Consider the following 14310-nt stretch of genomic DNA (forward strand, 5'->3'; position numbering starts at 1 on the left):
ATATGCACAGGTAGCTCATCGAAGTTTTGGTTCATTTTATTTTGAAGGGAGGGCAGAAACGAATCTTTTCCGGGTTCGGAATGCCAAGGGAAAAAAAGTGATAATCGAGGACCTTCCCAAAACAAAAGGTCTGTACTTTCCGTGCAATGTATGATGCAGAAACACAAACATTGCGAATAATCCTTAAATGTTTGTTTTGTTTGTTGGGGTTTTGTGTCAAACGACTTTCACAAAATGAATGACTGAGCGCGTGTGGGACTTCAATGAGGCGTTCAGGTTACTTCCGAACTTCGCCATACTCAAAATGAACGTCCAACCTTGAGCGTTCGCTGGTGTGTAAATAAATGATACCGAAGCAGCTTTATCAGTTGACAAACTAAACAATGTTTATAACCACATTTAACTGCGTGACGTGAGGTTAAACGAAGATAACCCAAATTCTAGCCTTGAAAACGCCTTCTTATGATTGACATTACATTTGTGTTCGGGGTGAGTGAGTTTATATTGTTGATGAATATTCGTGCTGTACTGGAGGCATTTTTTTGTACTATTCGTTCAAATACAAACATTGGTATTTAAAAACAAAAAAGGTTCAATGTTTATCAAACGCCACCTTGTTTTAGTGTTTCCGAGGTAACCTGAATGCCTCCTCCTTGAGTGGTAGGAGGTGTTGCATTTCATGCTGCATTCAATGAAGCTGGGAATTCGATTTTGAACTCTCTCAATCCATACTTCATAATTTCCATTATTTACCGATTAATAAGTATAGGGATAGGTCGATTAACGGAACAATGGACATTTTTGACAAATATCAGTACTGCATATGACAGTTGATTAAAAAAAAGGTGTCTATTGTTTAAGATTTAAAAGAAAAACAAACATTTTGAAAGTCAGAAAAAGTTTTTAAATAAAACTGCTTTTAAAGACATTTCAACAAAGGCAATTTGTACTTGTTTTTCCTTATAAAATTGTGATAAAATTATAAAATTTGTATCAATTTTGACGCCAATATGTCGCTGAGCAAGCGACAACGTAAGATGGCCGCCGGTGGCTTCACTTTTCATTTGAGGACAAACTCTATTGCCAAATTGATTGTTCGGAAATTGTAAAAATGTGATTAAAAAAATCCTTGAATTCAACTACAACATCAGTGGTCCGAACATTTGAGATGAATGCAGAGAGACAGAAAGCAACAGGATTGGCCAGCGCACAAATAACAACCAAGACATTTATTTCATTTAACAATTCAAACAAAACAGAATCAAAACAGTGCAGACATTTGCTAGGGGAAAGGAGGGAGCGACTCTTCTCACCCGTGAATTCAAGTACCGATATTAAAAAAAAAAAAAAAAAAAAAAACTTTCCGTGGAAATGCAGCTTATGAACAGGAAGTCCCGTATGTGTTCTGTTGTGTCCTGGCACGTTTTGTCCACAAGGGGCTGTAGTGTCATTAAAAACGGACACAGATGACGTCATTAACGTTGCCAGCGTCAGTCTGGGAAGCCAGTCCACCCGCGAAAGAGACGCCATTTTGTCTTTGAGTGCATTTTTTGGGGGGGCCAAAAGAGGGAAGCAGTATTTTTGGAGCGATTCAGGATGCCTTGTGACCGAGTCTTTTAGGAAAAAAGAACCTAAAGCAACAAGTAAAAGCTCATGGAAGGCGAATGGAAATCAGGAAAGAGCTGGAACTATTTTGGCTGATTTTAATTGGTCCTCTTTTTATGTCGGTCAAGTCCAAAGACGTCCCCGTGACACAAAAACGTTTCCGTGCCAAGCTCATAAATACTGGCTGGTAAAAAAGCAGCAGGAAGTGGGCGTGGTTTGTGGATTAAGTTGAGTCCAGTTGGAACCATTTTCAGCAGTAACAAGTTCATATTTTGTCTATAATTAATGTGGTAACTTCATTATTTTTCATATACAATGAATACCTTTTAAAAAGCAAATTTTCTACTTGCTGTCGACTGTTGATGACATCACCTGGTAACGACCAATCATGGCTGAGTTGACTGACCAAACCCAGAAAACAAGTGAGCCATGATTGGCTGTTCCCTACTTCCTCAAGCACGGGTGATGTCATCATCAGTCGACAGACAGCAAGTGGAAAAATTCGTTTTTAAGGGTATTTATAATTGTACATGAAAAATAATGAAGTTATAAAATTCATTCTGGGCAAAATATTCCAATATAATTATATTATTTTGTTATGGTTGGAATGTGTCTGGGGGGAATATTGATGAAGTATTTTTACTTGATATCGGATCGATACCAAAATTTGCAGTATCGCACCCCCGAGAACATACCGTAATGCTGCATTCGAGGATGGTCGGAAGTGGGACTTTTCCAAGTTCAAACCAGGAAGTGTGTACAGGAACGCCCCCTTGAACTCAGAAATTCCACTTGCCAAGTCGAAAAGAAAAAAAAAAGGACCCCTGTTGGTCTCAGATGTGATCAGGCTGCCAGATACTATCAGGGTCGCCTAACGAACACGTCCCGCTTACAGGATTGGCTGGAAATGATCCAGTTGCTGTCAAACATTGGAAAGAAAATATTCAAGATGTCATTTAAATAACCAAATGTACGGACTGAAATTGTCAAAATGTAAAAAAAAACAAAAAAAACTAAGCATATAAACGCAAAATATACTGAACAAATAAATAATAAATACACAAAATAATTGTCACAGATGTGACAGATATTGTCAGTTTAGATTGTTAATGTGTTTCTATTATTATTAAGGCTGATTTTCTTGTTATTGTGATTGATTTGTGAACAGCTAAAAAAAAGAAACCAAACCGAAGCTAACCGTTAGCGCTGCTGTACTGACGTCACCGGCAAGCGTGAAGGCGCTTCAATCTAGTTTTTTTTTTTTCTCCACTCTTAAAGTATAATGCTTTTATATTTTTAGGTTCGTTTACGTTTGTACAATTTTAGTCCATAAATGTTGTTATTTTGAACAATTGAAAACGGACAATTTCTGGACAATTCTGTAGCGTGACGTCATCAGCAGGAGACGGCATCCCGATCACATCTGACACAGAGACACCGGTCGCAAAATAACTTTTGGACATTTTGTTGTTTGGACTGCTATGGGTGAAGGCGCCAAAGGAGGACTTTTGGCGCGGTTCGATTCGGGCGTCACGGCTGCTGGATGGCGACGGGCGGCGAGACGACGACGGCGGCGGCGGCGGCGGCGGCGGTCCGCTGGGCGCCGATGATGGCGGCGGCGTGGTCGTGCAGCTTCCGGACGTGCTTCTTGAGGTCAAAGTTGCGGCAGAATCCCTTTCCGCAGGTGGGGCAGGTGAAGGGCTTCTTGTCGTTGTGCGTGTGCATGTGGAAGGTGAGGTTGTACACCTGGTGGAAGGCTTTGCTGCAGATGGAGCACTTGAACTGCTTCTCGCCGCTGTGCGTCAGCTTGTGGTTCTTGTAGTTGCCTGCGGGGGGCGACAGAGACACGCGAGGCACACGTCAGCGGTCTCCACAACATGTCTCCCCTTTTCTTTTTCTTTTTTTGTTTGTTTGTTCGTACACAATTTTTGCGGTGCGAATTTAACACTTAAGAGTGACATTTTCACCGTGTGCGAGTGTATTTGGGCCTCATCAGAATTTAACTCTTTCAACAGTGTTAAAATTTCCGCCTAAAATGAATTCAACACACGGCACATGTAAACGAACGCTACATGTTAAATAACTTATTTCAACATTTGAATTCTAACAAATCTACTCATGTAATCTAATAATTAATCCTCACATTTTAATACTGTTTTTGAGACTTTGTGTAGCACTCTGAGATTTCTGTCAACTTTAAATGACATTTAAATATATATATATATATTTTGTTATCGTCATGATTTAGCATTAAGCTAGCATAACTGCGTGGCTAAGTTAACGTATGCGTTTGTGCTTGTGACCTTTCACCCCGACGACATACTCGAAGAAAAGAAGAGCTTCAAAACATGCGCGACAGTCCTAAGGAGGGGATTCTGTTGTTGCCATGGTGACAACACAAAAATCTACTGACGGTGCTGCTTAATAATAATAACGTGCAAAAAAAATACAATCAAAATCAAAATAGAGTATTTGTGCAGGATGCAATGACTTTTGCAAGTTGTTCACGTCAGTTAAGTTCGCCATCATGACGGCAGGGGGAGCCCTTGAGCAGGCAAACGGCACAAACGCTCATTCATATATTTGATTATTATTTATTGATTTATTTTAGCAGCATGTGTGGAACATTATTACATCGAAACAATATTTATCCGCAAAACCTTGGATGATGATACAAAAAATATGTATCATTCACATAACAGATATATTTAAACAAAATATGCTCAAATTTATATTAAATCACATGATCTAGTTTAGGACATTGAAAATTATTATTTTTTAAGTCATGTGTGAAAAAAAAAAGACGTAATTAGGCATATTTAGAACAAATAAATATCTACACATTTATTCCGCTGTTGATTTTTCATCCGCGGCTTGAAATATTTGATCTTACTTCCCGGGCCGGAAGTTAGATTGTGACCGGAAGTTCCGGTCACTATTTTTGCGTGCTATTCTTTCTCCCATCTGATCACAAAATGAGTGATAGGTGAATATTATGTGACGTCATTTGTTTTCGTTTCTATTTGGTGATGCGCATGCGCGTGAGGCGGGAGTTCGTTTGTTCGTTTGTTGACCTTTCTGGTGGAATCCTTTCCCGCAGAACTCGCAGACGAACGGTTTGTATCCGGCGTGGATGCGCGTGTGCGTGTTGAGCGTCGAGCTGCGGTTGAACGCTTTGCCGCACTGGCTGCACTTGTGAGGCTTTTCCTGACAAAGCCACAAAAACAAAACAAACAAAACAAACAAAACAAAACAACGTCATCGACATGAACTGCACGTTTTTGGTCAACAATTGCAGCACGTGTGACGACAACAACAACACGTCACGTGAGCGTTTCCGTGCAAGCAAAAACAAAACAAAAACGGGTTTTCAACATTTTTCAGGCCAAAAAAGTGACGTGACGCGTCCGTGACCACGTGACGTCAGCACGAAAGTCTACCGCTAGTGTTATGAAATTATTTTTATTTTTTATTTTTTGAATAAAATATGTATGAAAAGACTCTTGATTTTTTTCCCGCTTTGGGGGATATGAAATGAACAAAGTGCATGCATAAAACGGGACTTTGGAAATATTTTTTTTATTATTACGATTATTTTAAAAATGAAGTTTTCTTCTCCCCACTCCCCGTTTCCCTCTTTTTTTTTTTCCTCTAATTTTTTTTGCACATTATGAAACTATGAATTGTTGCTCCTGCGTGTTCAAGTTGTTGCCTGACATAAATGAAAAATGTAACATAATATGGTGTATTTCTTCTATATAAATGTGATGCGTTCGCGCGCTCATATGATGATGATGATATGAAAAAGTTATATCTTCCGCTGCCTTAAAAGTTCTGCAAGGTATATAAAAAAAAATAATACAGAAAAAAAACTGGACCGAGCCGCTAGAATTTGACCCACTTATCATTTTAATAATAAGATGCATGAAAAATGCTAAATGAAGTTATATTTTCACAAGAATAAGTGAAAAAAAAATGAATGGAATATTGCAGAAATTGAGACTAAAAAAAATGCAAATTGAACCTTAGTGCTCATGTGCAATTATAATAATTCATTTAATTTATATCGGCGCTCGAGTAATAAAAAAAACAAAAACAAAACAAAACACTACAATAAAACAACAGGACATAAATACATAATTAAAAATAGTGAGCAATGTTGCAAGTGAATAAGCAGTTTTGTGTCAGGTTTTAATAATAATATTGGGCCTTTATATGACGTCATTTTCAGCTGATCTGATGACCAAAAAAAATCGGATTATTACATTTACTAATTTCTTAATTTCTTTAAACCAAAAATCAATAATTGATATTTGAACCACTGCTGACTTTCATCCATATCAAAACGTTTCATAATTCATTCTTCGGGATCAGCAAATGACTCAACATCAAAATTGACTTAATTGGCCTCGCGCGCGTCTCGCCGTGCATGCCGGCGCGCTCGTGCGCATGCGCGTTACCTGAGTGTGGATGATCTTGTGTCTGCAGAGCGTGCTGGCCTGCCTGAAGCCTTTCCCGCAGACTTTGCAGACGAACGGGCGCGCGCCCGTGTGCACGGGCATGTGGCGCGTCAGGTTGTAGTGCGCGTTGAACACCTGAAACACACGCATGCGCACACGCGCGCGCGCGCGCGACGACGTTAAAATCATGAGGAGGGTTGACACGGGGTTTTGTTTTTTTTTCCTTTTCAAGGTCTTTTGGAATTCATTCATCATCATCATCATCATCATCATCTCACACAAAACAAATGAGACGTTCAAAGATTTTGAAATGATGAAATGAAGTCTGCAAACATGTTAACTGGGAAAAAAAAAAAAAATCCCGTTGAAAAAAACCCCAAAAAACATTCAAACGGATTTTTACACAAGATTTGCGCATTTGTTTAAATCATAATAATAATAAAAAGACATTTGGAAAATGTTACTTTCAGTAAATTACACGTTTAAAAAAAGAATGTTTTAAAAATGTCACCTTAAGCGTGAACTTGAGATTTGTTCATGATTTGAAATATGGTCTCTTGAAGACATGATGACGTAATTACGGCTTGAAACGACACGATTAAATGAATAATTAATAATTACATTCAATTAAATTCTATAACATGCATGCTCAGCCATTTCAAACAACATAATTGTCATGTTTGAATTGTCTTCGCGCAAATTTTGAAATGAAGTCATAATTAACCATTTCAGTAGGTTATTTAAAAAAAAAACTAATAAAAAATTCAACATGTCTAAATCTAAAAACGTCATTTTGTACGTGTGTACAATAAAATATGTTTGTCAAATTTAAGCATTTTCAAAAACATGTCGAAGCGTTTGAAACTTGTTTTTTTTGTGACGTATATTTGAAATGTCCTCATTTAAAAGCGGAAAAGCAAATTATTATAATTATTATGAAAAGTTAATTTCCCAACTAGTTTTGAAAACAAACGCTGTTTAGTTTCAATTGCAAAACAAGAAAAATCAAAACGCTAACTTAAAAAAAAAAAAAAAAAAGACTCAACGAGGCCTTTTGTTTTCTTTTGTAATTACAATGTTTATATTGATTCATCCCTGAATGACTAAATGATGTTTTGCAGTTTTTAAAATGACTATAGTCGCGTTTGTGTATTGACATGCGAACTGCAGGATCATGTTTGTTTGTTTTGAAAATTCAATTCGTTACGAGCAAAATTTGCCGTTTCAAGAAACGCTTGAAATATTTGTAAATATGATGAAAAATGTGAAAATAATTTGAATTGCGAGGCCGAAGATCGACGTACTTTCCCGCAGACTTCGCAGGTGAACACTTTGGCTTTCCCTCCCGCGAGTCTCGCCGCCGCCGCCGCCGCCGCCGCCGAGCAGGACGTCGCCGAGTTCTTCAGAACCTTCTCGCCAATAAAGTCCCGCTCCTTGATCAGGTTCTGCAAGTGGTTCTGCGCGGCCTGGTGGTAGGGCAGCGGGCCCGCCTTGTGCCTGCCGCCGCCGGCCAGCAGGTACGACGCCATCGGGTGCAGGTTGACGAGCCCCGCCGCCGAACCGTCGGAACCGCAACCGGAACCGGCGCCGCCGCAGTTGAGGTAGCAGACGGTACCTCGCGACGGGAACGGCGACTGGGTCACCACGCGGGGCCGGAACAGTTTGTAGCGGCCGCCGTCCGGATGCGCATGCGTCCGGCCCGGTTCGTCCTGCCGGCCGGCGTAGTTGAGTCCGAACCCGAGCAGGTCCGACGGCGCAGGCGCTTGCGCGGGCGCGTCCGTCGTCGTCGTCGCTGCTGCGGTTCCCGCCACTTCCGGGTGGAGGGCGAGCCGGTGCTGCTCCGCGTACCCGAGCGGCAGCAGCGGAATCATGCAGTGCAGCGACGGCGGGCCCGCGTCGGCCGGCGGGCGGAACCACGAGCCCGGCAGCGGCACGACGGCCCTGCTGGGCTCGGGCGTGCGGGCCATGATCCGCTCGATGGAGAAGGCCAGCGACTTGGCGTGCGACGCTGACGAAGAGGAGGAGGAAGAGGAGGAAGAGGAGGAAGAGGAGGAGGAGGCCGCCGCTACGGTGGCCTGCTGGCCCCCGTTGGCCGGGGGCGCGTCCATGGAGCGTCGTCGTCGCTTGCAGCTCAGCGGCCCGCCAGGAGGGTCAACATCGCCGGCGGAGGACTTCCAAAGCCCCCCCACACACCATGCACCACCCCCCCCCCCCCCTCTCGCCCGGCCCCGCCCACTCTGCGCCCGCTTTATTGGCGCTCGATGGCGGCGTGCGGAGAGCCGCGGGAACCCGCCGTGTCGGTCCGGTCCGGTCCGATCGTTATTCGCCCGCGTTGGCAGTCGAACCCGACTCGGTCGCCGCCTTCAAGCTGCCATTGACGAACAAGAAGAAGAAGAAGAAAAAGAGGAGAATGAAGATGATGATGATGATGAAGAGGAGGAGGAGGAGGAGGAGGAGGCGCGTCCGTCGCGCGGCGGGACGCGCGCTCGAGTGTTGAAGGACTTCCGCTGCTCTCCGGACAGCCCTTGTGCACATGCTTGGCTCCGCGTGACGTCATCGGGCCCCCCGAAATCCGGGTCGCGTTCGGACCGCGTGAGGCGACGCACGTGACTCAAAGTACGTATTTTTGTGGAACGTCATTGCTCTTTAACAAGAACGATTAAGCGTAGAAAAAAAAAAAAAAAAAAAAAAACACCTTTTAACAAATATCACTTTGAAATATGTCTTACATATTTAATCAATTGACATGTCTTTTGAGAATGACGTCATGTGTGCAGTTTGAGAAAAGACGCTTGATCGTGTCCAACATTTTTGGAGTGAAAAGATTGACAAGAAATGTTCGACCCTCTTATTTGGCGAGTTGTTATTATTATTATTATTATTATTATTATTATCACTGCTGCGCCGCAATGACAAATAATTTGGACCCAAAAACATTTTCGAGTGTTTTTCGTGTGATCACGAAATGCAAAAACACGTTTTTAAAATCACTTGTCAAAATTATTTGATTTCATTGTGGCCTTAGAAATCTTCCAAAAATGGATTTTTGGAAGGTTTTATTTACGCTGAATTTTCTCTTATAATTCAAATACGTCACATGTATATTCACCTACATAAACGAATAATAAAAAAAAAAAATACAATCCAAAGTCAAATGTGATACATTGTCAATTATGAATATTTTTTATACTCATTTGTAAATGTGTATTCTATGCTTTTGACACTAATTCGATATCTTTTTTTCTATTTTTATTTTTATTTATTCATTTTCATTTGTCATTATTATAGCACGTTTTCCACATATTGCGTAATGAAGGCGTAGATGACGTCACCATGCGATTAAAATCCTTTTGGTCGGAAAAACAAACCAAGGCGGCCTTTTTTTTTTTTTTTTTTTTTTTTAAGATGTTTATTATTGAACAACACGTGACAAAACATCACAATCGACAAAGTTGTCATACAGAGTAAACTTTTTTTTTTTTCTATTTTTTAAAATTTTTATAAACACAAGGACAACTTCAAGAACAATAATTACAAAAAAAAAAAAGATTCCAACCTAAAAACATGAAATAAATACAATTAACTCATGAATGGCTTCAAATGTGACATTTTCATAATCAATAATTGTATTTTAGGGCACATTTGATTTCATGCCACATTTTTTCCCCCCCTAAATATGAATCACATCAAATTACAAACACATGACACGAACATGTGTTAATAATCATAATCATAATCATAATAATACATATTGTGTTGTTGACTGACCGTCCACTAAGGCTCGCATTCCAGAAGTCAGCAGGTTCCTGTTTTTTTTGTGTGCTGCTGTTTTGGTTAGCGACAGCGTTTTACACGGGCTCAAATTATGAGATCCACTCACCAATGAACACTAATTAATGTGTGTTTGTTTATTTGAGGGCGGTGTTCAATTTTTGTTCCAAGTGTTTGATTTCGATTCATCTGAGAAGTTTCTTGTGCTGCTGTTTTGCGTCGCAACAGTTGCTGAAGGATGTCGTCATGAGGACGAGGATATTGATTGATTGATTGATTGATGTTTTTATTTGAGGGAGGCGTTCAAGTGGATGATTTGCGGTCGTCGTCGAGAGCGTTTACTCGCCGCCGTTTTGTTTGTTTTGTTTGTGCACGTGTCGGGGGGGTTGAAGGGAGGAGTCAGTTATATGAGGGAGGGGTTAAAATTTTCAAGTGGAAGATTTTGACCGATTACTTTCCTCTGTTTCAGTTAACAAGCCGTCATACCTCAAAGAAATTGTCACAAATGGTTGGGTGCTTATTTGCGGGAGGCGTCCATTTTGTTCAAGGGGACGATTTTGTGAAACCGAGAGACTGTTTCGGTGCTGCTGTTTTTGTTAGCGACGCAGCATCTATTTGAGGGCGGTGTTCATTTATTTTTTATTTTTTTCCAAGTGGAGCTTTTGATTCAGGTTTCGGTTCAGCAGTTAACTGCTCGCGTTTCCCCCTAATTGATGAGTGAGCGAGTCTATTTGAGGGAGGCGTTTATTTTGTTTAAGGGGACGATTTTGTGAATCCGAGAGACTGTTTCAGTGCTGCTGTTTTTGTTAGCGACGCACCTTCACGCAGGCTCAATGTTTTTGTTGGTGGTCTGCGATTATGCGTACAAGCGCGGAAATATGGAAGCAGCATCAATTTGAGGGAGGCGTTCATTTTTTTTTCAAGTGGAGGATTTGAATTCATCAAGAAGAAACAATTTTGCTGCTGTTTCCACTAGCAACAGAGTTCAAACAGGTGCAGCAGTTTACTGCTCGCGTTTCCCCCTAATTGATGAGTGAGTGAGTCTATTTGAGGGAGGCGTTCGTTCATTCATCTGCTCATGTGGACAATTTGATTCATTTGAGAGACTGTTAAGTTTTCATGTGGGCTCAAAGTGGTCGAAATCTGTCTACAAATGGGTACAAGTTTTTTTGGGGGGAAAAAGGCAGTTATTTCAGGGAGGCATTCATTTTTTTCAAGTGCAAAAAAAAAAATGATTTGAGAGGCCGTTTACTTGCTGCTGTTTTGGTTCACCACAAAGTTGAAATGGGCTCCAAGTCGGATGTCGGATGTCGGATGTCGTCATTCTTATTGGTTGGCGTCTACTTGAGGGAGGTGTTCATTTGTTCCAGTGGATGACTTTGATTCGGCTGAGAATGTTGCTGCTGTTTTGGTTAGCCAACAGTTCCAATTGGCTCAAAGTCTTAGTGGATGGAATAAATCTGCTCACTGCTCGGGGGAAAAAAAATAAAAAATCTATTTGAGGCGAGGTCTTCATTTTTTGTAAGGGATGAAATTGATTCATTTGAGAGACATGCTGCTGTTTTGCTTAGCAACAGAGTTCAAATGGGCTTAAACGGTGATGACCGTTTGCGAACTGACATAATTATGCTCACTGGTGGGAAAAATATGAAAACTACATTAAAATGTTTATTTGAGGGCAAGTTGATGACACGTGGAGGTTATTTGGAATATGGCGTCGATTTGTGAAAATAATTCTACGACAAACGTTTTTTACATTTGTACATTTTTTTTTCTGCTTCCTACCTCCAGTGGATATGAAAAGTCTACACACCCCTGTGGAAATGGCAGGTATTTTTTGTGGTCATCCCCCCCACAATTAATGTGACCTATTCAATAATAAAAAAAAACAATCTTGATTGTAAAAATAACTGCGCTAAGGTGGTTGCAAAAGTGTGCACACCCTCTTCTAACTGCTCAGTTCGTAATGAACCAATAAAAAAACGAGTCAGCACACACCCGCCGCCATTCAAAGTTCTTCTGAATTACCCCAAATAAAGTTCAGCTGTTTTTAGTAGGCTTTTCATGACGTTTGTTGTAGAAAAAGAATCGTGGCGTCAATTTGTTTTTTTACATCGTAAAAACCTTGCATTTGAACAGGGGGGTGTGTAGACTTTTTGAATCCACTCTTCGCACCCACCAAGCGCATCGTTCGGCTTGCTAGCGTTAGCCGCACTAAAAACAACACGGATGCTACGTTAGCTTAGCTTCTGGCCATTGATTTCTTCACTAACTTGAAGTTTTTGAAGGAAGGCGACGCGATGCAAGCGCCGAATCAGTCGTCGTCGTCGTCCTGGTCGCTGTCCCGCATGCTGACCCCGTCCAGGCCGTCCCCCGCCTTGACGGCCAGCGTGGCCTCCTCCACCGTCAGCCGGTTGTAGACCGTCTGGTAGCTTTTGTTGTTGAGCGTCGCGTCCAGGACGCCCTGAAGACGGAAGTCTCGGTAGCTCTTCTGCGGCGGCAAAGAAGACGGGAGGGGGCGTGGCTTCGTCAGCTTGAGGCAAGGTTATTTGAGTTCACTAAAACTTTTAAAAATTAAAAAAAAATTGTTAACGAAATAAAATAAAAAAACGAAAACTAACAAACTACATGTTATGTTTGCAAAACTAAAACTATAATTTTCGCAAAAATTAATTATCGCATGATCCTTTGGAGATGATTTTAAATGTAATTTTCAATAGATTTATTTTGATATGAACCGGAATTAGGACGTTTGAAAGTGTGTCACACGGAAGTGATGTCATCTCGCAGCAGCCAATAGAAAAGCACCAAAAGATGATGTCGCTCGCATGGTGCTTCCTGAATATTGCGCACAAGTCATACACATAAAAAAAAAAAAAAAAAACTAAGAGTGAAACTAACTAAAACTAAAACTAAGTGTTTATTAAATAACTAAAACTAATAAAAACAAAACAAAAAACAAAAAAAAACTAATTAAAAATAACTAAAAAAAAAAACTAATAGTGAAACTAACTAAAACTAAGTGTTTAATAACTAAAACTAATTACAACAAAAAAAACACCAAAAAACTAATTTAAAATAACTAAAAAAAAAAATAACAGTGAAACTAACTAAAACTAAATGTTTATTACAGAACTAAAACTAATTTAAAAAAAATAACAGTGAAACTAACTAAAACTAAATGTTTATTACAGAACTAAAACTAATAAAAAAATAATTAAAAATAATAATAATTAAAAAAAAAAACTCAAACTGAAATGAAGAATTCCAAAACTCTTAACAACCCTTGTTTGAGGTCATGAAAAAACAAAACTGTCAAACACAACCACTGAATGTAAAATCAGAAAAAGCGACGAGTGATAAACAGAAATTCGTCTCCAAGCTTTCTTACCTTGACGATCTTGATGAGGGTCTTGAGCTGGAACAGGTGCAGCTGGAGGTCCAGTCGATCCGCCAACCACACGCAAACCGCTTTCATGGAAACGCTGTACCATTGCTGGGCGCACAAACAAAACCAACATGAACATGCTAAGAACATGTCAACATTTCTTTCTGCTTTGTTGCCCTTTGAGACTCGAGCAGAACTTCATCCGATGGATGATGGGACCAAAAACGGAAGGAGATGAACAAGAACACACCGCGGACGTGCTCCTCCCTCTTTTCTCCACCAGTTGGATGAAGCGAAGTGGTTGCGAATCCCGTTCTGGCGTAACGGCAAAGATCTCCTTTGACCAGGACAGACCGGCAGGATCGGCCTCCGACTTCCACCGCAACGTCAGAAATGATCAAAAGAAACAACAAAAGACGTCGCCTCCGGACCCAAAATCTTCTTCCTGAGGCAAGAACGTGAGCTGGTCTACATGAAAGTAGCGAATATCGGACTGCTTGTCCTCAAAACTGATCTGAAGACGAGGAACAAAGTTTTTCCACAGACTTGGAGGTACAATAGAGAAAAGATGATTCCAAGTCTAGGAAGGAGCAAGAAGGATCGAACTTCGAAATGACCTCAGGAAGACGATGATGATCTGGACTACTGGCCAAAGTGGAAAACTCAAAACAAGGTTCGGAGATTGTTCAACTTCAAGGAAGCGTCCTTCAACGGAGGAATGAAGACCGCTCAAAATAAAGGATGGAAAATCTGCCACTTCTCCAAGTGATCCCAGACCAAAGAAAGACCTTAGACCAACCTTCACGTTCTTCAAGTCAACGAGGGACCCTTCACTCAAGTTCACGGAGGTTCTTCCGGACCACAATTTGAAGAACCGCAATATGAAGCATGGATGACCATCAGGCTAGATCAGTGGTGGGCAATCTCGGCCCTCCAGGGCCAGAGTCCTGCAGGTTTTGGAGGTTTTCAATTCCGATCATCAGGATCGCCATCAGGCTTATGCAGAGCTTGCTGACGAGCTGATCGCATATTAGCTGCGTTGGAGAAGCGGAAACATCCAAATCCCGCAGGACCCCTGGGCTAGAT

General features: G+C 41.0%; 2 protein-coding genes across 2 annotated transcripts in view; both read right to left on the reverse strand.

Moving 5' to 3' along the window:
• Positions 1 to 1208: 1208 nt before the first annotated feature.
• Positions 1209 to 8224, reverse strand: fezf1 (FEZ family zinc finger 1). Its single transcript, XM_077517795.1, has 4 exons — positions 7370 to 8224; positions 6066 to 6200; positions 4680 to 4812; positions 1209 to 3431 (listed from the first exon to the last, which is right to left on the reverse strand). Exons 1-4 carry the CDS (start codon positions 8171 to 8173, stop codon positions 3136 to 3138), a joined length of 1368 nt encoding a protein of 455 aa, XP_077373921.1. The 5' UTR covers positions 8174 to 8224; the 3' UTR covers positions 1209 to 3135.
• Positions 8225 to 11023: 2799 nt separating this feature from the next.
• Positions 11024 to 14310, reverse strand: part of LOC144016545 (calcium-dependent secretion activator 2-like) — an 81747-nt gene continuing 78460 nt past the window's right edge. The window contains exons 28-29 of the mRNA XM_077517796.1: positions 13228 to 13332; positions 11024 to 12327 (exon numbers count right to left, since the gene is read on the reverse strand). Of these exons, the coding sequence (XP_077373922.1) occupies positions 12151 to 12327; positions 13228 to 13332 (282 nt within the window). The 3' untranslated portion in view covers positions 11024 to 12150. The remainder of the gene's footprint in view (positions 12328 to 13227; positions 13333 to 14310) is intronic.

This window comes from Festucalex cinctus, chromosome 3 (genome assembly GCF_051991245.1).
Source record: "Festucalex cinctus isolate MCC-2025b chromosome 3, RoL_Fcin_1.0, whole genome shotgun sequence".
In the NCBI taxonomy this organism is placed as follows: Eukaryota; Metazoa; Chordata; class Actinopteri; order Syngnathiformes; family Syngnathidae; genus Festucalex; species Festucalex cinctus.

Coding starts and splice junctions, on each gene's coding strand:
- fezf1 (XM_077517795.1), bottom strand. CDS start 8,173: ATGGACGCGCCCCCGGCCAACGGGGGCCAGCAGGCCACCGTAGCGGCG. Junction 4,813..6,065: donor ACAAGATCATCCACACTCAG/GTAACGCGCATG, acceptor TGGCTTTGTCAG/GAAAAGCCTCACAAGTGCAG. Junction 3,432..4,679: donor GAAAGGATTCCACCAGAAAG/GTCAACAAACGA, acceptor CGCCCCCCGCAG/GCAACTACAAGAACCACAAG.